General features: G+C 39.8%; 1 protein-coding gene across 3 annotated transcripts in view; it reads right to left on the bottom strand.

Annotated features, from left to right (window-relative positions):
* Positions 1 to 23,472, bottom strand: part of phkb (phosphorylase kinase, beta) — a 146,218-nt gene that overhangs the window by 20,818 nt on the left and 101,928 nt on the right. For all 3 annotated transcript variants that reach the window (XM_042484291.1, XM_042484283.1, XM_042484300.1), the window contains 6 exons: positions 18,143 to 18,198; positions 17,311 to 17,404; positions 5,764 to 5,847; positions 4,813 to 4,917; positions 2,368 to 2,450; positions 1,567 to 1,657 (listed from right to left, as the gene is read on the bottom strand). In XM_042484291.1, the coding sequence (XP_042340225.1) occupies positions 1,567 to 1,657; positions 2,368 to 2,450; positions 4,813 to 4,917; positions 5,764 to 5,847; positions 17,311 to 17,404; positions 18,143 to 18,198 (513 nt within the window). The remainder of the gene's footprint in view (positions 1 to 1,566; positions 1,658 to 2,367; positions 2,451 to 4,812; positions 4,918 to 5,763; positions 5,848 to 17,310; positions 17,405 to 18,142; positions 18,199 to 23,472) is intronic.

The raw sequence follows: 23,472 nt of genomic DNA, 5'->3' as shown, positions 1-23,472 counted from the left end.
TTTCTTTAAAGTCTTGAAAGGATAAACCTCTAATCTAATAGCTTATCATTTAATTTGTCATTGTGACCAAAGGTCATTACAATGTATTCCTTAAAAGCTACAAAAGCCTAACCCCAGTGGTTTCCATCTCCTTTTTTAAAAAATTGTCTGAGCTTAATTCAGTTTCACCTTTTCCAGTCTCACCAAAACAGTTTGCCTTCTAAAATGAATCTGACAGACCAAGGTCAAAACACAGATAAACACTGGCACTATTCATATGAGGAGGGACCTTAGATTAAGGGCTAGGAAACTTTTTCTTTCCAGAGGAAAGAGCTGAAGCCCTGCACAATTTATTGAAACATCTGCAATATCAAGACATTGTTTACTTCAGAGACGACATTAATATCCGTTGTAACTGAGCCAACACAGGGGAGCAGGTGGAATATTTTACCCCCGACAGCCGTCTTTATTAACACCCTTCAAGATATGCAAAAAAACAAAAGTGTAGAAACATTAGTGCTAACTTTGTATCAGTGGTCCACTTGTATTAATTAAAACTGCGGCAAAAGACCGAACACCACTAATCCTCACATTAATATGTATGACCAACTGCTTTTTCATCACGCAAGAAAAAATACAGGCTATGGATATGAAATATACATAAAATATGATGGACACATAAGCAGAAAGCACTGCCTGGGACTAATTCTGATAGCCAAATATATATCTTGTAAAATTTAAAAGAAAAGTACTTGTGAATTTTTTTTTAAAGATTTACTCAGTGGATTTAGTGGAGATCACAATATTTAATCCTGAGCAGGTGTTTTCAGCTGTTGGGCAACAACTAAAGTGAACTATCTTCTTGACTCACCCCGAACATGCAGCTAAGGTATGCTTACCATCTTAAATAACATCAGTCAAGCTAAAATATCTTGTGGAAAGATCAGTGTAACCTATTTCATGTTTACTTGGTAACAGTTATGGCTACAGTCCTTTTATGATGGATTTCATGATGTTCATCTTATTCATGTCCACTTTTTACTAAATATACTGTTTTTTAACTTGTCTAGCCAATGGATGAATAAATGTAAAAGAGAGCCCAATCAAGGAATTATTTTGTTCTTCTAATTCAATCCAGCAGAACATGCAAACTCCACACAGAGTGGTTGCTCACAGCTACTGTTCATATACCTTTTTCTTATTTTTGTAGAGATTATGGGCCACTCTAATATTAAGTATTAACTATCTTTACACTTTAAAACTTTAGTATTAACTATTGATTGTTAACATGAGACATGACATGAGAGTATCCTGGCATCCCGTTGTACAGTATACAGTATGCACTGCAGAGGACAGGAGGGACCTACAGCGGATAATAAATTTAAAGCTGCTAAGTTTGGCAGATGCTCATAAACTAAATTTTGTTATGTAGTAAGATACAGTGACAATAAAGGATCTATGTATCTATCAATAATTCATTAAAAGTCCTTGAAATTTGCCTCCCTAGAATAAAGAATGGTTAAAAATGACTAAAATATAGAATCATTGAAAAAACATAACAGGTCTATTTGAACTGGATCCACAAACCTGAAGTCTGTCAACATGAACTTTGACCCCTCCGATGTTGCCTTTCTTGAACGAGGCCAGCATGTCCAGGACTGGATTGAAGCGGCTTCCCCTGGTGAGACAGAGAGCAGCAGAATGACTCTGTTTTTCTTTTCCTACAGTGCACAGTAGAGCAAATCTCTCCCCCTCTGAGTTTAAACATTTTGTGGTAACTATTATATTTCACATAGATCACATTTATTATCCTTATCAACAGTATGAAATCAAATTTTTCTCAATAAACTGGCACATTTCACCCAGACCCTCGCTGCTTTATTCCATCTGCTGTCGCCTTCTATACAGGTCATCATCCCGATCAATAGCAAACTAATGACTATTGAGTTGCTTCTTTGAGAGCCCATTGACTCATGCCAGATGCTGCAGTGTGGCTGTTTAAGCATTTGTAACACATTTAACATATGGCTTTTTAGATAATAGTCAATACTGCTGTAATCAGCCCACCAGCCAGGCTATAGTGATATAAATGATAAAACATTATCACCTGATCAGCAGGCAAATACAGTTGCACCTTGCTGCTATAAAGATAAACAGTACACACAGGAGAGATGAGCGGTCGAGAGCGAAGGAGAGAGAAATGTTGGATTTTTAAAAAATGAAGTCAAGACATTTTGCTGCGAGCTTGAGCCAAAATCAGACAGAAACAGAGAGATAGAGGTTGATGTATGAGGAGATAGGAGAAGGAAGAATGTTTTGAAAAAGCTATCAGAGGACAAGAAGACAGAAAGAAAAGATAAAAGAGCTATTATAGAGTGTGTATATTACTTGATGTTATCCTCGCGGATGAGAACCAGGAAGAGAGGACGTCCCTGCATCTTCCAGCACTGTTTGATGAACTGCAGGGCGTTCTGCACACACAGACAAACACAGGCGACGTCTCAGACTGGCATGGGTGGTGCCGCTTTAAAGATTTCAGCTTCCAGTGTTCCTGAGCAGAAACTGAATCAGTGCCAAGTTCAACCTCCCTAACTGTCAAAGTGATCAAAGTTTTGGACTGTGGAGATTAATTTATGTTCAAATTATGAACTACACTAAATTTAATGGTGTTATATTTTGAATACAAATACTGCAGTTATCCTTGATTGGTTTCACAGTCAGTGGTAACATTAAACATCCACTATTTTACTTATTTTACTTAGAATTTCAATTCTGTGTTTTGTTTCCATTTTTCCCTCCATAGTTATTATTTTTTACTTTTGCTGCAGTAATGTCAGTTCTCCATACAATAATAATCACGCTGTATATAGTTCATAGGTAATCTGAGCCAACATAGTGTAAAGGCTCTGGCTTGCTCATCATAACTATTCAGTTTCCTGTAGTGTGTTGTTGTCTTTAAGCCCGGACACCTCTTGTATGGTGCAACACAAGGACAATTGATTAGTTGCATTTAATTTTCTCTGTACATGTTACCCTCAAGCCACATTATGAAAAAGCATGGAGAGTTGTATCAATGGTTATGCTGATGACACGCTGTTGTATGTCCCTTTCAGACCTGGTGGCCTTGATGCGCTGAAAAGCCTGCTTGACTGCCTAAATGATAGCAAGCATTGGATGGCTAATCACTTTTAAAAACTTGACAAGAGTAAAACGGAAATTTGAATTTCTGGATCTACAGATGTTGCAAAAAATGACATTTGTGAGCTATAGAAGGAGTCTCTGGTTATGTTAAACCTACACTAAAAATCGCGGACTTTTATTTGACTCAATCTTTCATTTAATGAACAAATTGTTAAGTCATCTTTACACCATCTTTAGGTTTGAGGCAAATCAGGCACATGTTGTCTTTTAGAGATTTTGAGACAATAACCCAAGATTTTATTTCTTTTTGCCTGGATTATTTCAACACACTGTCATGCTTTCATCTGGTGCAAACTGTGACTGCACGTCTGCTAACAAAATCTAAACATCTGTGCCATATTATTCAGGTTTTGAAGTTTTGAACCCTGCTTGTTTTCTCTGGCTTTCTATGTGTTTTAGATATATCACTTTGTGTATTTCTTTGTCTCATTGTCATTTGTCAGTTTCAGTGAAGCTCTTTGGTCAACAGCTGGTTGTTGTACAACTGTACTATATTAGTAAACTGACTTGACTTTATAACTTCAAAAGGTTCAGAAGCTGTTCCACTTTTGCAATATATCTATAGAGTGCTCTACGGATGATGTTTTCATGTAGGCTGACGCAGAAGTTAGCTTTGTCCTTGTTCCCTCCTCAAAAAAGCCTATGGAATTTTTTTATTGGATTTTGGATCACGGCAGAACATAAGATATGTGGTAAAGAAAAGTCTATGATGCTTACACCTTGTGTAAAGCAAGATAATCCTCACAAATGAAGACCACTTTCAAGATTTTTGAAACCTTAATGCAATCACCAGTGATAAAAAGCGAAAGGCTATAAATGAACTACACCGGGGTCACGCCACCACCACTATGAGTCTGTAAAGCCATGCTTTGAACAGCTCGCAGTGATGATGTTCTGTAGTCTCATTTAGCCACTTATTAACAACTGCCTGTACAAAAAAAATTCACAAATGGGATATTTACTAGCATAATATTTTTTCTTGTAGAGCAACTGTTAAAGTCCCTCCAGCTTTTGTTAACCACAGACCGTATTTTCAGCCTTCTAACCAAAAACCAATTCAAAGAACCATTGACTTTGAGATGAGGGAACTGGAGGTGCTGAAATGCTTTAGGACTCTGGGGTACTCTATCAGTGACAAAATAAACAGAGATACAAACAAACTCAATAATCAATCAATAAATCTAGTTCTTGAATTGGGCCAGGACTCACAGAAACTTTCCATTTCTGTCCAACCACCTGTCCTGTTACTTTTAAATGTATGCACTGAAGGTACACATGATGTAGTTATCATAAATGCAGGGAAAATAGGACATTTTCCTTTTCAAATAAGCTGCAAGAAGAGGGAAAACTATTATTTACAGTACAGTATGTGGTGTTATTCAGTTAAGAAGCTGCTGATTAAGAGCTTAGATTTCTGGTATAGGCTATGACTTTAGTATGTGCCCTTCCTGTAAGGACATATGCAGTCAGAACAAATGAGCTGACTCTTTGTCTTTTTTTACAAATGTTAGGCTGCATCTCTTTAGACCAGCAAACTGAATATACCTCTGATATATTTCAGTTCTTCGAGTACATAATAAGTGGTTTGCTATAGAGTGGTGGCAATGACTCCATAAGTGTGGCCTGACTTACCTTAATGTCATCAATCAGCAGCATAACATCTTGGGACAAGTAAAAGTCACTTAGATCAAACACTATTGGGTAGCACACCACCGTCTTCCCCAGGATGCGATAAATCTGGAAGGAGACGAACACACACACACTATTGCATTAGAAGACGGATGGCTCACAAGTAGCCACGTATACATTATTCTGGGCGGCGTGTAAAACAAGCCATCAATCCTAAGATAGAGGGGACACACAGAGGCTACACAACCGCACACTGATAACACACATACAGTATAGGACTGGTACAAAGCTCCCTTCCACACATACAAATTGTCACGGGGTGCACACACACACACGCACACATATATAGACACACTGATGATGATAACGCCCTCTGGCAGTCTGCCATCTTCGCCATAAATGTTCCATTATAATATTGTCTTAGCAATGCGTTGGGAGCCATGATTCATTTGTTTGGCAAAGTCTTTGTTTGAGAAAGCTGCTATGGCTCAACTTCTGGTGACCTTCATTTAGGAGAAACTGCAAACAACATCCACAAGAGACATTAGCACACACACACACACATACACACACACACACACACAAACTGTGAAGCCACACACTGCCACAGCCACATAATATGCACACACACGGACACACGCACAGACTGCCTGACAGCAGCTTAGCATATTAAAATGCAATAAGTCCAGAGAATAAGCAAAATCTATTCAGCATTCACTGATGCATACTGGATGTCTGATGAAGAGCAAAACTCTTGGAACTGAATATTTTCTGTTCAGTTTTGTGAGCTGTAGTTGACTCCTTGGAGCTCTGGGAAATGTACGCACACTGACATGGGGGAGGTGTGTTTAGTGGTCACCCATGACCTCTGCAGCGGTGCAACATGTAGTGCAAATATGTGTGTGCGTGTGTGGGTTTGTTCAAGTGTGTAGGTGTGTTTGCAAATCTGTTTACCTTGCAGGTCCCAATGCAGCCAACTGGCCTCTCTGGGCGCCCACTCAACCCCAGCTTCTTATTGACGGCAAGGAAACGGTAGGCCTGCAGGAAGACACGCACACATTCATATACAGACATGAGCAAATACCTTTTCAGCAAACATAACATTCACATGATTGTACCGCGAGCCTTTTTAAAAAACATCTCCAGCTGACATTAAAAATAACATATTTGACTGGAAATGTTGTGCCGTACAGTGCCAAACCATATTGTAACAAAAGTACATCATCTGTCTGTCCCACTGAGACATTTCTGTTGCTGCAACTCATAAGCTGAAATTACCACCATATGGCAGAACCACCTACTGATATTAGCTCTGTGTAAAGTTATGAGACGTGGCGATAATGAAAGGTCCCTGTGCTGCCATCAGCAGTGTGCTTAGTGGACCCAAGCACACCCAGGGGCACCGGAGCTGATAACACTGTTGTGCAGAGATGCAGAGGCCCATAAGAAGAGACACTGAGACCTAGCTGAGCCCCTATTAGAATAAATAAATGACAGCAAGCTGTTTGATAGTCCCCATGTGAGCCACTTAGCATGTTGGAAACTGGGGCACAACGGTAGATTCTGAAGTAAAGTGTGCACCCCATGTAGGCTGAGACCTTAACAGTGGCAACATCGACCCACAACCCTTTGCTGTATCTTTCGCTACACTATCAAATACAGGCAAAAAAAGCCAAATCCATCTTAAAAATGATCTGTTGTTAACCGATACTTCAGTCCTATGCACCTTTTTGACTGTTACTCGTGGTGCTTTTCACTCTATCATGGCACCTTTGCAGTTTATAGTGATTATGGTGGCAGATTTACCCCTCAAATTTTACAATTTCTAAACAATGGGTCTTCAATTTCACACACAGGTAAACAAAAGCAGCTCTCTCTCTCTCTGGAAAAGCATCTTTAATTAACGCCAGCTCCATGAGTTGATTGAAAATTCCATCACCAGCTGACATGAAAGAGAAAGGAATAAAGAATTATTCTTGTATTGCAGGGTGAAGCTACGTCTAGTATTATAGAACAGTATCATGAGTAAAACTGTTCGCTTACTATAAAAACTATATACCATATAAACTAATGCTTGCTCAAGCAGTATGAGGATCAGATTTATGCTTCATTGTCTGTATTTTCAAATAATATAATTCTACAAGAGGAAAAGTTTTTTGGGTTTGAGGACTAACCCATGACTTATGTGCCACAATCCATGGTAATGAGTTGAGCTGGAGCGTAAACTTCCCCAAACCAAATAAAGAATTCCTTATATTTCCTGCTATGGTCACTCTTAGTCTCATTTTCGTTAAAGATGCAGTTCACCTCAAAATTAAATTTGACGAAAACGTATTTTTCCTCTCACCTGTAGTGCTTTTTATCATTCTAGATTGTTTTGGTGTGCGTTTTCAGACAACATGAACTGTTACTCAGGATAATCCACAGACCGTGTTGTGAGCAGTTTCATGTTGGAACTATTTCTTTCTCCCGCACAACAACCGACAACCGAATAACAGCGCAGAGAGAAGCATGCTCATGGATGAGAGGCTCGTGACTGTGACTCCTCGGCAGAGTCTTGTTGTCAGCTAGCAGAGCGGTGCTAAGTGCATGTTTCCTTCTCCACGGTGATATGGTTGGCAGGTGTATTTCAGTACAAAGAACAGCTCTAACATTAAAATGCTCACAACAAGGTCGTTAGGTCGTTGGATTGTCTTGAGTAAATGGGTCATGATTTATGGAAAAATAGCACTACAGGTAAGATGTATTGCATGATTCTTATTGTGTATTTTTGATTTTTTGGTGAAATACCCCTTTAAAGAAAAATAAAATTACAAACAAAAGCCTGTCCAGTCATGGAGAGTATTACTCAGTCTATGAAAACAGTTGCATAATGTCCTCTGTGAGTTAAGTCTGAGGAAATAACCCACATGATGTCATCCACTGTTTCCCACAGAGATCTTTTTTTCCACAATAGCAGTTTGTAGAGTTTGACTTGCAGGGTGGATAACTGATCGGTTTATCTGATCACAGCTGATCAGATTGTATTAATGGATGAGAGGAGGAGCTGCTGCAGAGGCAAATGAATGCAAACTGTAAGACCCAACACAATTAAAGGTTATGTTTCAAGTTCACTGTGTGTGGCATTCTGCTGCTCCATCTGTGCTGTGAGAGTCCAAATAACTGAATGGTAATAAGCACTTCTAATGACAGTCAAGCTCCAAAATTACAAAATCAATACCTGGCGGCAGATGTTTTATTTGTGGTGGACAAATACAAATAAATGAATGTGTGGGAAACCCTGTCATTGACGTCATCTTGGATAGGGCTCAAAGACTACACATTAATAAGAGTGAGCCTGTGTTTCAAACTAAGGGCATGGTGTTGGAGGGACTAAAGAAGAGAATATTTTGGTTGCATTATGGGAAATGTAGCAACCAGCATTTTTGGAGCTTGACCCATGCTATGGAGTAAAAGTGAGTACATTTGTCTCTGTTGCTTAAATCTCTTGTGAGTCAGCCAACTTTATGGAAATGTAATGCAACAATAAATCACTGGAGTACCACTTCGACAGGGTGTTTTTCTTGCTCTGGATCGCCCTACACTATATGACCTTGTGTCCAGACAAATTAAACCAAATCGGTGAAATTACCCATTTTAGATATCGAACACTACTCAAATTGATTTTATGCTTTGCCTTGGGTACAGCACCACACTCCCCACTCAATAAAATGCTGCAGTCTTACTTTCACCATTAGGACTGCTGTAGTTTTGACGTGGGAAGAGGTACTTTATTTTGAACATGGGAGTAGGTCGTTTCTACCTGGCCAATGCTGCATAATTCCATCCCCTTCAGCTCTACAGCAGAAGGACTTTAAGTTTAATCAAGTCAGAAGTCATGTCTCAAGACTCGGTCTCAGTCTTAAGTCAAGTCAAAGCAACTTTATGGGCTGAAAAATGTTAACACCAGCAGACGCAAGGTGAGAAGGTAATGCTCAACTCCAACAGGGTTTGGACGGGAAAGATGGGCTCAGAGTAGCTGAGGTCAAGTTTCACACTTAATTAGCGGACCAAAACTCTATGGTGTCAGTCAAGCTAGAAAAAGTATAATTTCCCCACAGGTTTGATTTTTATTTTCAGGGCTGATTCAGCTCAAACCCATACAAAAGCTCTTATCAACAACATTGTTTTACTTGAAGTCTTTAGCACTAAAAGTGGCAATATTTATACCGGCGCACAATTACCCAGATACAAAGAGCAAGACAGATAAATAGAAACCCTTGACTGTTTTCACAGGTACTGCTGTATAATTATGCAGTTGTTTCATCAAAGGGCCCCCTGGTTCGTCAAAACAAAGCAGAAGAAAAGGTCACCACCTTCTCTGTCAGCCATTTAATGAAACGCATTTAGAGATAGCAGCGAGGAGAATACAGGAGCTCCAGTGTATCAGTTTCTTGAGCATTTCTTTGGTGCTTGAGATAAAAGCTTCTTACTGCTGTGTCGCCTGCTGTCAAATGCACTGATTCAAAGATGCAAAGAGAAGATGGACATTGATTTCTCGGCTCTGCTTGCTCCGATTGCAGCAGTATGACACACTCACCGTAAGTTACCGTTTATATCTGTGTGTGTGAGCTGAAGTCTTTTGCACTCTTGTGTGAATTACTTTCTGATGTGTCTGGCTGAGTGTGAAACCAGAGTACTTATTCCCTTTGTGCCACCCTATAAATTCTAAATTTAAATACCTCCCAATCTGTGCTATCATGAAACAGCATCAATACACCCACACACCCAAGCGGCACTGCAGGAAATCTGCCTATCAAGCCCCTCTGTGCCGCATTCTTCTCTGCCAAACCAGCTGCACTTCATGGCACCAACCAAAAGGTGGTGCTCTGCTCCTCCAGTGAACTTCCTCGACTGTTTTGAGGAAGGCTGAGCTGAACACAACAGGGGAAGGCAACACTTGGACCAATTACAAGAAATTACACTAAAAGGAGGAAAAAGTACAGTCTTTAAAAGAAAGAGAAATGCTAATTGAGGATTAAGTGGCATTGCAAATCATGCCTGAACAGGCAAGGATGAGACCTGGAGGAGAAAAGCCACAGGAGGTTGGAGGAACCTCTGCACCCAACACTTCCTGCGTGCAGAATACCAATGAAGAAGGACAAGACGCAGGCAGCCTATCAAAGCATCCTTTCATTCCCTCACATTTCCACTGACCGCAGCACAAACAGAAAGCCTGACAGGTGGGAGAGATAATAAAAGGCTGTTTCCAAAAGCTGAAATTTTACACATCTGCAGCAGCTACACTGTGTGTGAGAACTTACAACAATTTACTGCGAAAGTCAGCAAAACTTTTTAATGCACTGTAAGGACAATCCTCAATTTGATAAGAGCTCACACAGGAGTAGGTTCCTGCACATTTGTATCGCTGCTAGGTTGGTGCCCCAAATAGTGAAAATGGAGCCGCTGGTGTCACAAAATGTGCATAAGAGATTTACTTATACAGGAGATGCTGTCATGCAGAGGGACTTAGCGTGCAGGTGGGGGTTCAGCAGCTTGCCACACAGCTCAAAATGATATTGTATGAGCGTACTGAGTCTGGGATTTAACCCTCTAGCTCTGAAATGGTTTCTTTGACTACTCGATTAAGCCATGAAAGGTATTTAAAGGGATGCATTTTTCAAGGCATCTGTCCAAACAATAGTCCTATCCTCATATATACTGAAAGTGTTGTTGGTTGCTTTTATTGCCCTTCCAGGAAAGTTATCCTTCACTAGAGTGGCTTCTACATAAGAAATAGGTTTAAAACTATTGTCATCCTCCAGTGTAAAAATGCAAACTTAACTTCAAGAGTAGCTAATGGGTACTAAAAAGGCTTTTACTTTGAGAGATACCCACCTGATTTGACCAACATTTTAGCATCTGTTAAACTTTATTCTGGTCCGCTGATTTTGACACCAATCTTTGTACTCACATAAGGAAAGGATCTTTTCACAGCTAGTATGAATGGGAGAAATAATTACATCGACCAGTAATGTTGGTCATGATACTTTAACCACCACCTCTGCTGGATGAATTTTGGAAATGCAAGAACGGGATAGGGACAATGTACTGCTGTTTACAAATAACTTCAGTTTAACAGAGATGAATTTCAAACACTTTGGGTCTTATCTTACATCAACAACAGTTGCTAGTTTTAGACCACCACAGCTATCATTTCCAAGGCCAGCACCCATGCTGTGTAAGTAGCATATGTACCAGCTGTGTAAGTAGCATTTGTACCAGCTGTGTAAGTAGCATATGTACCAGCTGTGTAAGTAGCATTTGTACCAGCTGTGTAAGTAGCATATGTACCAGCTGTGTAAGTAGCATTTGTACCAGCTGTGTAAGTAGCATTTGTACCTGTGTCCATTTGTGTGCCTATAAGTGTATAGGTCTTAAAATAAGGTTTGATTAAGCGCATTGTTGGCACATTGCTATTTTAGGGCAGCAGAAAGCGACAGACCAACAAAAACCTGGTCTAAAGTCAGAATGGTACAGTATTTTCCTGCTGTTTAAAGAGTGCGTTACTCAGACAGTAAGATGCACCTAAAGCGGCAAGTTCATAACGTGCGCACACTCTGCTTGATACACTTACACGTGTGTGAAATAAAAGTGAAATGAAACATTATTAATGAGCAAAATATTAATTACATTCTCTAAAATGTGAACACAGAAGAAAGCAGAGCAGAGCAGAGCAGAGCAGAGCTGCAGCAGAAACGCTGTCCAACTCCACATAAAGAAAGACACTGTGCACATTAATGCACAAGGAGCAGCATGACTCCATTGATTACTTCAGGATTTAAAAGTTTAGTTCAATTTCTTCAGTTAAGTTTATAACTATAGTTTTTAGTTTTGCTACTTTAATGTCCCACAATGTTTCCTGCAGTGACGTTACTGCTCTTAATGCTCTTTATTACTGCCAGCAAAAAAGTGCTCGTTTCTCCAATTTGACAAATCTGTCATGTAAATGGAAGCACTAGATGCAGGTGTACCTAGCTTTTTAAGGGACTGGCAGATGACACTTGATGACACTGAAACTTTGAATTCATGTTACACCCAAAACCCAACTATGAGGCACTAAATACAGCCCCTTAGCCCTTTGCACCTTGCTTTGCAACCAGATTATACACCATTTAAGTGGCAAAGGTGGAGTTGAACATGCCCTTGATGCATTTAATACTATGTGCTATAAAGCGTTTCAATAGGGCCCTATAAGTCTTACTAAAACAGAAAAAGTTGTCCCCAGGAAGTCCCTTAAAAAATATGAAGACATCCAGGTGAAAAAATAATTTCCCCTTCAAGACCTGTAAGACCAGAGTGTCTCCTCAGAACTTGACTTCAGCTGTTACTAATTTGCAACATGTGTGAAAGTCTTCATCAAACAAAAAGTCGTCCACAAAGACCTCTGCATTAACTGTCAGATATGAAAGTGGGAGAGAAAAAGCTCAAAGGAAGGCTATTTTGGGCAAAGCCGTGATTTGCAAGGGGATAAGCTTTAGGGTGTACGGGTGGGAATAACACATTGCAAAATGTAATTGCCACTTTCCCATCGTCAGACAGTTGTTGTCAACACAATCAAACAGCTGCGAGGGACGAGGTGAGGTGAGCAAATGCAGCCCGCAGCACTGGAGATGGTGGTGACTCCGAGATAAACAGATTCTGTCGAGGAAGAAACGTCTGTCTGGGCTTGGGATTTAATATTCAGCGCAGCTCCCACTCTGACTCACAATTGCATATCCATCTGAGAGGCTGAGCACCACGCAGCAGAGAGAGGCAGAGGGGAGAGAAGGGAAAAGTAACAGGTATGACAGTTCAAAGGCAGATGATAGACCTAGAGGGGAGAGTTGTTTTGGTGTAACGGACATAATGGGGGCGGGGCAGGATGTAAGGCCTGGAGGGGAGAATGGAGGTTAGAAAAAGTGGATGTGACGGATATAGCAGGAGAGGGACAAGAGGTGGAAAGGCCTGGAGGAAAGAACAGTACCCGGGTAGATGACAGGAGAAGAGAAATTGTTTGTATATAGAAGGTGGCGTGGAGAATAGACGCTACATAACAAACATGACAGATGAGGGACAGAGGCTTGGGAGGAGACCAGGGTTTGAGTGACGGATATGACAGAGAGAGTGGAGACAGAAGATGGGGAGATAGTAGATAGTAGACAAACAACACACATGCAGATGAGGGACAGTATCTAGAGGAGCGACCAGGGTTTGAGTGACAGATGGGATGGGAGTGAAACAGAAGTTGGAAGGGAGGTGGTGGGTGGTGTCACAGATATGACAGTACAAATGGTGTAATCTGCTGTAGATGAAAGGAGCAGAGTGGACTGGGTGGAAATAGCAGCTAGTGCTGAACTTGTTGCTGATAAAATGTTCAATAGACTGTAACTTACTGACAGAGTATCTCCATTGTTAATAATAAGTAACCAGACATCATAATTGGCGGTTCTTGCATCCAGTCTTTGAGTTTTAGATCTTATATATCAAGTTACCTGTGACTTCTGTTACTTGAAGTTAAATCTTAATAAATTCAATCAGGGATTTTAATGGATTTAGATTTGACGAGCAGAATTACTGGTGGATTCAGATTTGATGAAATTCTATCGAATCTCATCCCTTTAGTTCAGAAGGTTGAGTTATAATGAATATGTCAACAGGGATTTTTATGAAACCTTTTTTGATAGTGAATTTCAGTTTACTGATGCAACTGGGCTGTCATGAAACTTTCAAGTCTGACTTGTAAGAGTGGTATTACTACTGAGATAAAAAAAAATTACCTTTGTTCTTTCTCTCATAAAAAGAAAGATTTGTAATTATTGCACTGCAGCAGACACTTTGTGGTTACCATGATCAGTGTAGTTTACATAAGACAGCCATCAAGGTAAAGTGAATAAAGGGTTGAAGCTGAAGTATTTGATAAGCACCAAAAAAAAAATTAATTTAATTAAGTAAGGTAGGTAATGTTTGTTGATTAAAATCTATATCGTTAAGTAAGTATTGATTGTGTACTGTATATATGTGTATTGACTGACACATATTAGGCCCATTGAAACACCATTAAGTATTCGCAAAGACCTGACATTAGTTGATTCTCTGAACCATCCAACTGTAGCTTGCAGCTCGTAAATATTGTCTTTGGAAGTTCCAGCAACTTATCTGCTTATTTTGATCTCCAAGTTTTGCAGGACTTTGTTGTTCACAGTTGTTAAGGTAATGAATGAAGTAATTCCAAATAAATGATTCTCAATATCTCAAGTCTTCAATCAATTTTAATGAATTAATGTATCTGTCAAATGAAATCGCAGGTTCATTTCCAGGAATATGTGATGCAACCAGTTGCTTCAATGTAAGCATTAAAAACAATTTACATTTTGAACTGGAATTGTAGTAAATATGTGTTAGAATGGGAAGTCTAAGGCAGCGAAACTCATGTAGGATCCTAGTGATTTCAAGGTATAAGCTCCTCCTGAGCCTCTCAGTGCCGGGCCTGGTGTTACCAGCTCCTTCTTCCACACCTGAAAAAGCAGTTATCCGGGTGGTGGGATACTAAATGATTCTCCTGGCCTTATTATTACTGGTGTAAACATCCTTTGGGTAGGGAAGAGCAGCACCTATAGTATGTTCAGCTGAACAGAGCACTTTTTGTAGGGCCTTGAGGCCCTGTTCAGTGCTGTGTCTGTATCAGGCTGTGATGCTCCCTGGACACTCTTGCTGGGTTAAAAATTCCCCGGAATTTCTTTAAGCATTCAAGGTAAAACTGTCTCTGCCTTGCTTTTCTCACAACTGAGTTGGTATGCAGTACCCAGGTCAGGCTCTTTGTGATGTGGACACCAAGGTACTTGAAACTATCATCCTTCCCCAGGCCCACTGTGGATGTTCTGATACTGATGTGAGTGCTGTTGGCAATGTTGTATACATCAAAGTACTCTATTTACTCTCTTTAGAATATCTCTTAAGACTGTGGTCTAGAAACTTCGTTAAATAGCCTCCAGTTCTACTTTTTTTTTCTTTACTATGCTTCTTGGCACATAAATGGGTAAGTAAGTAGTATACAGAATTTTTTTTTGCAATGGCATTGGATAGGTACTCTATATTAGTTGATCTTCAAGTTCAGGTATCAGAATTGTTTTTGAGAAGATAAAAATTGTATTGGAACATCTCTACCACCCATTCTCACCACCTGGGGTTTGTGTGCTCTGGCACCTTTCGTTAATCGGTGGAGATGATAGTTAAACTGTAGCGGGTCCAGCGTGCTGGTTAGTGAGGACCAGATATAATCCTTAACCATCTGTTCAAAGCACTTCATCACGACAGAAGTGAGTGCAATTGGGCGGTAGTCTTTCAGGACTACCCCCCAATGGTTTTGTTTTTGTTTTCTTGGGCACAAGAATAATAAAGGACTTCGTTAAAGCACATGGGCATGACAAACTAAGCTAAGTACAAGTAGAATATAATTGTAAACACCAGCACTAGTCGGTCAACACATGGTCTGATACCGCTGGTCTTGCTGCTTTCTTTGAGTCCACGCACTAAAATGGCCACAGAGCGAGCAAAAAAGTAGTAACGCTCATATGCTTGAGACACATCATCACTGAGGGGGGTCCTTAAACCCTGCCACATGCCTCTAGGATTGCCCTACTGGAATTTCATCTCTTGCTGTCTGAGTACCCCTCTGAGATAAAATGTGGAAGCCACTCAACTCCATATGTCTCCAATTTGCCTGAGTGTCACAGTGATGGCTCCACCATTATGCTGATCAATCAACATGAACAATCGCTGTTCGACTTATCCATCACTTCAACCAATCCACAGCCCTGCTGTGATTGATGGGACAATCAAGAAGAAAATCTTAAGAGCAGGAAATCTTGGAGTGACAAGTAGATGGACTGACTGGGCCGAGTTCTGCTGTGATATTGACAGCTAACTGCTGAAATGTAATCTGGCTGACTGTTGGATTGATTTGTGGAGTTGTGGTGGAGTGGCATCAATAGTGTTTCACAGTTTCCTCCCCTATAATTTCAATCCAATCCATCACGGTAAACAGGAATGACTGGGAATTTTCTTTTTACAGTTAAAGATAAGCCATCAAATCAAGCAACAAGGCACTACAGGTAATCATGCACTGCAAAATTTCTGCAATCAGTGAGGTTTCAGTGAGGCAACAGTGAAACCCCTCCCTCTAAAAGTGATTGCCTAATCCTTTCCTAGCAACCATAACTAGGCATTTCTCCACATGCTAAAGTGGTGTGCCTTGGGTTATAGAAAGAGCGCTGAACTGTATAGTGACACATCCACTGCATGAGCGCTTGTGTAACAGTAGTCCCAGATGCTATTAACTGCCAAATCTGAGAGTAATATTGGGGACGTTGTCCTGCTCAGTATCTGATTTGAGGAAGCTTACCTGAGGTGACTTTACCAGACCCATCAATTTGTCCTCATTCTTCTTCTCCCATGTGTGAAACACACTATTTTAAAAATGACACTATAAAGCATAACTAACCTTTGTGTTGTTCATCTAAGTAAATTATCATGTATCTCTACAGCCTAATATTTGAGCACTGTTATGCTAAGACAAAATAACAGTCTGATATTATATTTTCTCGCAGATGGAACTGCAGTAGCACAATATCATGCAATACAAGATTGTTAGACTTCTTTATTCCCATGTCTCCTATTTGGATCATTGACTAGAAACAACTAAGCAAAGAACTCAGCTTTAGCTTCCATGCTTAGGAAAGTTCAATCACTATTTGTGAACATGAGCTACTCTCGCTCCACCAGAGATTTAAGTCTTAAACTTGTGACGTCATCACGTATGAAGTCTGGAGCTGCTTTATAGGAGACTGATTTTGTGGACCCACACAATGTTTTTCTTTTTTTAATACCAAAAGAAAAGAAGAAAACAGAAAATGTCCCCATATACTCGGAACATTCCTCTGGGTGCTCTCAGTGTCATCTAGAACACCTTTCACCATTGACTGTCAGCTCCAGACTTTATACCTTATGACATCACACATTTGAGTTTTAGCATTCTTGGATTTGGGAGAGAGTTGTTTTTTTTTTTTTGTTTTTTTTTTAATAATATCTTTGGACTGTCTATACCATAGGTATAACATGTATGAATTTTGAAAATGGGAACAGTTTCCCTTTAATACACCACTAAATTAGCAGAGCGCCATGTATGTAGTCACTGAATATGTAGAATCCTTCTAGGAGTTTCTCATTTTGGTACAGCTCTGCGACACCTGAGGCAAAATCAACGGCTCGCATATAATGAAAAGGCTGCTTTTGTCTACTTTTTTTCTGGAATCAAGAATACACTGTTTTAAAAATGACTATAAACTACTGTATTTCACTTGGAACCGTCTGCCATGCAAGAACAGAAATTTCGGCGTAACAGCAGTACATAAGGGGGATTGAACTCTGTAAACAGCATGTAAACTTGGTGACCAATGTGGGACAGACGTGTATCTTTGTTACCTTAACCAGTTCCTTCTGAGGCCAGATCTGGATGGGCTCCACCTGCTGGGGCGTCTGGGTCTGAATACCATAGGTGTTCAAAAACACCTGAAGTCTACACAAACACACAGGCAAAAAATACAATATAATGATTAGAATTTTAGTAATTTTGCATGTAGCCATTGACATAGTATATTAAGCACTGGAGCTAATCACCCCTTCCCTACCAAGTCCCAAATTACAAACACAAAAATGTTTATTTCAACCGTTCCTACTTTATATTTGTTAAAAAGAAATCCTTTAGTTACTTACTTACTTACTTACTAATTATCCCGTTATAAATCTACTTGGCTGTGATTCTACGGCAGCTTGTGACCTTTAAACCTAAATACATATATTTATTTTTTGTAAATCTGCAGGTTTATGAGTCGGTTAGTCCTTGGAGCTATAGCTCTGTCAATAGAAGGCCAATAATGTATGTCCTTGCACTCTTGCAAATACAAAACTCATGTATACTGGGTCTATTATAAATCTTAAAAAATAAATGAACTGATGTAAGGAAAGATGATGCGCAAGTCCTCATGGGGACTTGCAAGCAGAAGTAATTGAAGCTGCAGGTTAACAAGCTTCACAGACTGACCTTTTTCGACATACAAACAAACACACACACACAAAAAAAACCCCAACATCTGCAATAAGAAGAGTGACATATGATGGCAGAGGTCAGGCTGAGCTCCAGCTTTATGAGCTCACAACAATGAATGCATCCAGCACTGAAAGACCTGGACTGCAACATATTAAGACACACACACACACACACACACACACACACACACACACACACACACAATACCTCTGGCTCTCTGCGATCAGGGCCACGTGAATCACAACATCATTCTCTATGGGACCCTGCGAGAGATACAGAAAACAGAGATCAACATGTGGACCACATCTCTGCTACATGTGCATATGTAACATCAATGTTTAGATTACATTAGTATGTGTGTTTTCTCTCCTGAGAACATTCCTCCTTTGGCAACACTGAAAATGTACACAAGAACTAATGTAGACTTGCTGTATCTGTAAGGATGAATTACAAATGTTTAGCTCCAAGTGCTTGTTCAGTTATTTCTCTATCCAGTCTGCAGATGTTACTTAGTTTTGCTGGGATTATGCATTCTAGGATAAATGTTTTATGTGTGAACTGTTATTTAATATATAATTACATAACTATAATAACTGTAATTTCTGTTAGTTTTTATCACATTTTTGCTTTAATACATCATTTAATTAATGAATTTCCTTACTTTACCGTACATTTAACATTCATGCTGATTTGTGTGTGTATGTGAGAGAGAGAAAGGGAGAGACAGTGATTAAAATCAAAATTCAACTCACTCCCATATAAAATGGCATTACCCTGTGTTAATGATACCCGTTCTCTCACCAAATTTAAATGAAAGTAAAACTCTGAATAACCAACAAAGGTTGATGAGAGACGTGAGAGCGCTTGGTTGGGAGCGGTGGAGCTGAGAATTAAGAAGGATGGGGAAGATGTAAGGGGGAAGGAAGAGCGGTGATGGAGAGAAACATGCGGCTGGAATGCTGACATTTTCTCCACTTTGGCGCCCACACAATGAAATGAGTTGAAATTACATGAAATGGAGAAGTCGAATACAGGGAAAAAAAGAGAGGCAGAGAAGCATAACATTTATGATTATTTTTTCCATGTCAAATAACAAAACTATTTCAAGAATATTTGGATAATAATTTTAAGCCTTTTATTAGGTAGTAATTCTGCACATTTCTTGGTTGCAGCTTAAAGACTTGCTGCCTCTCTCATCATCATAATGCTTAATAACCCTTGGGGAAAGTGACTATGACTAATGTACAGACAGAGTCAGACCTATTAGTTACTGGGTTATGGTAAATTGTGGTCGGCATTTCGTTATCATTTTTTGGCACATTATGGATTAAATGATTAAAATAATGGCTGACAGGTTTCTGTTAAAATCACACACTCCACATACATACATAATAAGACTGATATAATATTTGCCTTATAGTGAGAAAACCCAAAGAACAAGTGAAAACCAACAATAAACTGATCCTACTAACAAGTATCATCTTTTAATCCAGTCTGATATATCTTTCTGCTCTTTCCCATGGAGCTCCATTGTTGTCCAAAAACTATCAAACACACATCAGTGAGCACTGGATCATTGCACTGAGTGACCTGTTATTTCATTACCGTATCCTCACATTGTATTTATTTTGGGGTGATCCCATGTACACCATCTTGCTGCTGTAAATACTCACTAACGGGCCAAATATGCATTAATCCGCAGCGGTAAACAGACCCAAACAAACACACTATTTACTCTTATTTGAACATTTGCAAAAAGAACTACAGTTCCCAGCTGTCATAGGCTTTTTTTTTTTTTTAGAAATGTATGTGAGAACTGTTTTTAGAGATCTACATCTTTATTAGGATAAAATGTGCATTGTGCTGAGTGCCATGGATATGGAGAGAGTGATTAGTAATAAGATATGGAGTGTTAAAGTGTCATATGTAAACATGTTATAGTAGAAAACCATAATACAAGTATCAACCTTAAAATGAGCATAATAGGTTATCTTTAAAGTTCAACCAATAGTCCAAATCATGGCGCAGGGTTAACAGCAGGCTTTGCACTGTAGCATTCTTTATCTCCACTGCATCTGTTATTTTTGCTTTCTTAACATTGCAACAGTGTGGTTGGACAATAACCTTAAGATATGTAGTAATAAAAGTGCATAATGACTAATATACAATGACTAATATATAATAATAAAATAAAAATGTTAATGTACTGTATACTACATCAATAATTCTTTCTATCAAGCTCAAGCTCCTCCTGAAGTAGTTAAAATGCATGTTTTTTCCCTGCTTTCAGAACTGCGGCCTCAGAAGGAGCCCGTCAAGGCAGTACTTTACAGCACCACCACAATAACACACTCACTATTGGCCAAAATCGCGCAACACATCAGTCTTGTTGCTTGCAGTGTGAATGCAGGGTGTGAAAAAACATGAAAGACAGCAAGAAAATACACAGAAGAAACGGAGAAAAGAGGGAACCTTCAGTCATTTCAGAGGTGTTTTCTGCGGTAATCTCAGACCTTTCGGGCTTGTGGACAATCAGGGAAAAACACAGACAAGAGACATCACAGTTGTTTGTCTTGTAGTGGAGCACCTGAATACATCACACAGAATAAATCACATGCAAATTAAGTGTTGAAAAGAAACAACTCGGATTTTTACATTTCTCTTACAAAAGCCACTATTGTATGCTTGGCGCAGCAAAAAAATGGAGAAATATCTGTAGCTAATCACTATTATTGTCAACAAAGAGAGGCACTATATTTATATACAGTCAGATGTATGTGTTTTTCCTACAGCTATTATTCATGATAGGTTTGTGTGCTTTAACAGGAGTGCAGCTCTCTTTCTTTTTGGCTTTTTCCTGTCCTAGAGTTATGCATATCAGTATGTTTATGCACATGTAAATGTATCTCTGTGCCTTTCATCTTCTCATTCTATATTTGTAGAAGTACCATTCATATGTGTAATTTGTAGTGTGTAATAGGTGAGTGTGTGTGTGTGTGTGTGTGTGTGTGTGTGTGTGTGTGTGTGTGAAATGTAAGCTGAGACAATCATATTCATTGCGCTGAGTGACGGTCTATTCAGGGCCATTTAGGAAGCAGGCAACAGCCTGTTACTCACAGGAGCAGCGGCCTTTCATCTCATTGTGGAGATGTACACACACACACACACACACACACACACACACACACACACACACACGTACTGATACATCTGTGCACACACAACACTTGCACATGAAGGCACAAGCACTGATACAGGCATGCACAGATGCTCAGATTCATAGTTAGTGACAGAACACAGAGATAAAGAACAACACACACAGATAAGCATGCCTGAGCGCGCGCGCACACACACACACACACACGCACAAACGAACGCATGCATGCACACGCACACAGGAATCTGGGAGACATTTTGTTTGGTCAATAAGAACTGGTTTTAGCCAACAACCGTGTTATCATCAATCAGAGAGTAGAGAGAGAACAGAGAAGAGGGGGTGGCTCAGCTGGAGTAGAAAAAAAACAGACGGCTGAGCACAAATCTCTCCTGATGAATGGAGGAGCAATGGCTTCTAAAACGCTGCAATGCAACTCTCTCATTAGCGTTGGTCTCTGAGCAGACAAAGGACTCATTTGGCGTAGGGGAAGATATGGAAATGCACAGTGGAGTACTGTAAAAGTACTCCCTCTCACTCTCACTCCCTTCTCCGCGCAACGCAGTCGAACCTCAGCGACAGACGACTGTGCAACTGCAGAAAAATGTCATGAAATGCTTCTTTTAACTACTTTTTCAGAGGCTCCAAAAAAAAACACCATCAATGTAGTGTGTCCACAACAGTCCAGAGTCTGAGAGGAAATCAGGAAAATGAAAGATGTGTTGTTTCACAAAAGGGGCTCTGCTGCGGACTGCTAAAAGGTATTTAACAAATCATGTTGGACCCTGAGTGTACCCGATGATGCGGCTACTGGTCTGATGTCAGCACAGCTCGGGCCAAATCTAACAGTTTAAAGATCTCTGTTGCACTCCCTGGGATTGGATTTCATACTGATTAATGAATTGGAAAAAACAGCTGGTAGAGCAAATGAGCAGCAATGGAAAACAGGTAATTAAAGTTGTGAAACTTTAACTATAGCATTATAATACACAGTGTGAAAGGAAATGGGCTGTTTATGGAGATCGTTTCCAAACATTGAAGCAGATCTAATGAAAAAAGAAGTGCTGTTTTGACCCTGTCTTACATGGCTCTGAAAGCAGATATGCATGTGAATATAATGTTTCTTGCCATGATCTCTGACACTTACGATGCTGTCTCCACCAATGCATTAAACCTACACATGAACCAACAACTGCTACAAGTTCAATCAGCTTCTCTTGAGGGATTCTGCTGGAAACTGCTAAGGAGACAAGGCAGGCTTAGAGAGGTTGAGTAAGCCACAAAAAAGAATTGCATCACCTTAACACTGAATAACTCCTAAAATGCACTCAATATCACAGGTTGATGATATCTAACAGTGTACGGTATGTATCCAGGAGGGAACTCAGCTGCTGGGCAAACAGCGGGATTGACATCTGAAGGGCAATGTATCATTGATCTGACTGAAGAGGTGAATTTACTGCGACATGGCCAACCAGAAAATGGAACAGTACATAAGACTGTTAAACCAATATCACTGCTGAAATCTTTAACACAGGAGTTTAGAAAACATACTCAGGTCCAACCTGTAGCCCTTCGGTTCCTGTCATCCCCTCTCTCTCTCCCTCTTTCATGCTTAATAATCTGTCCCATCTAATAAAGGCGGAAGCCAAAAAAAAAAAAAAAAAAAAAAAAGAATAAAAGACAAACAAAATCCAAGGTGGCCCCCAAATCGGGAATCCACATTTTCCTCTTACTTGTTGTACTTTTTATCAATCTAGATTGTTTTGGTGTTAGTTGCAGAGTTTTGGGATCTGGATTCTCTGCTAATAATGGAACTGGGTGACACTCGGCTTTTGGTGCTCAAAGAGCCAAAAAAAAAAAAAAAATACATTTGAAAAACACAACACCAATGTGTCTTTCCAGACCCAGTTACTCAAGATAATCCAGAGACTTTGTTGTGTGCAGTTTCATGTTGGAACTATTTTCTTTCTAACAAACTCCTCCCCCCAGCTGTATCACTACACACAGAGGACAAGTGCATCTAATGCTAGCTGACCTGGCACCCACTGAGCTAATGAACAGTGCAGCTCAGATGAGGAGGACGCCGTTTACATCTCGAGCTGTCACAAGCCTTTAGTTAATGAGTAGTTGTACGCTTCCTTCTCCTTCTGTTGGCAAGTGTTATTTTTCTAAACAGTGGTAATGTGGTCATATCTCTCACCTGTGTCCAGATGCTGTCTCATTCCCTCCTCCTTTCCTTGCAGTTCCTGTACTCATACAACTGAGGTTACATCCAATAGCTACTATGACTAACAGCAGATCATAACCAGCTGAAACCTGTGTCGTGTCTGGTATGTTTTTGCAACTTTAGTATAAGAGATTGTGATGTATATTACAACAT

The sequence above is a fragment of the Plectropomus leopardus genome, chromosome 1, assembly GCF_008729295.1.
Source record: "Plectropomus leopardus isolate mb chromosome 1, YSFRI_Pleo_2.0, whole genome shotgun sequence".
NCBI lineage: Eukaryota > Metazoa > Chordata > Actinopteri > Perciformes > Serranidae > Plectropomus > Plectropomus leopardus.
The sequence above is the reverse complement of the archived record's forward strand: the minus strand, read 5'-3'. Positions and strand labels throughout refer to the sequence as shown.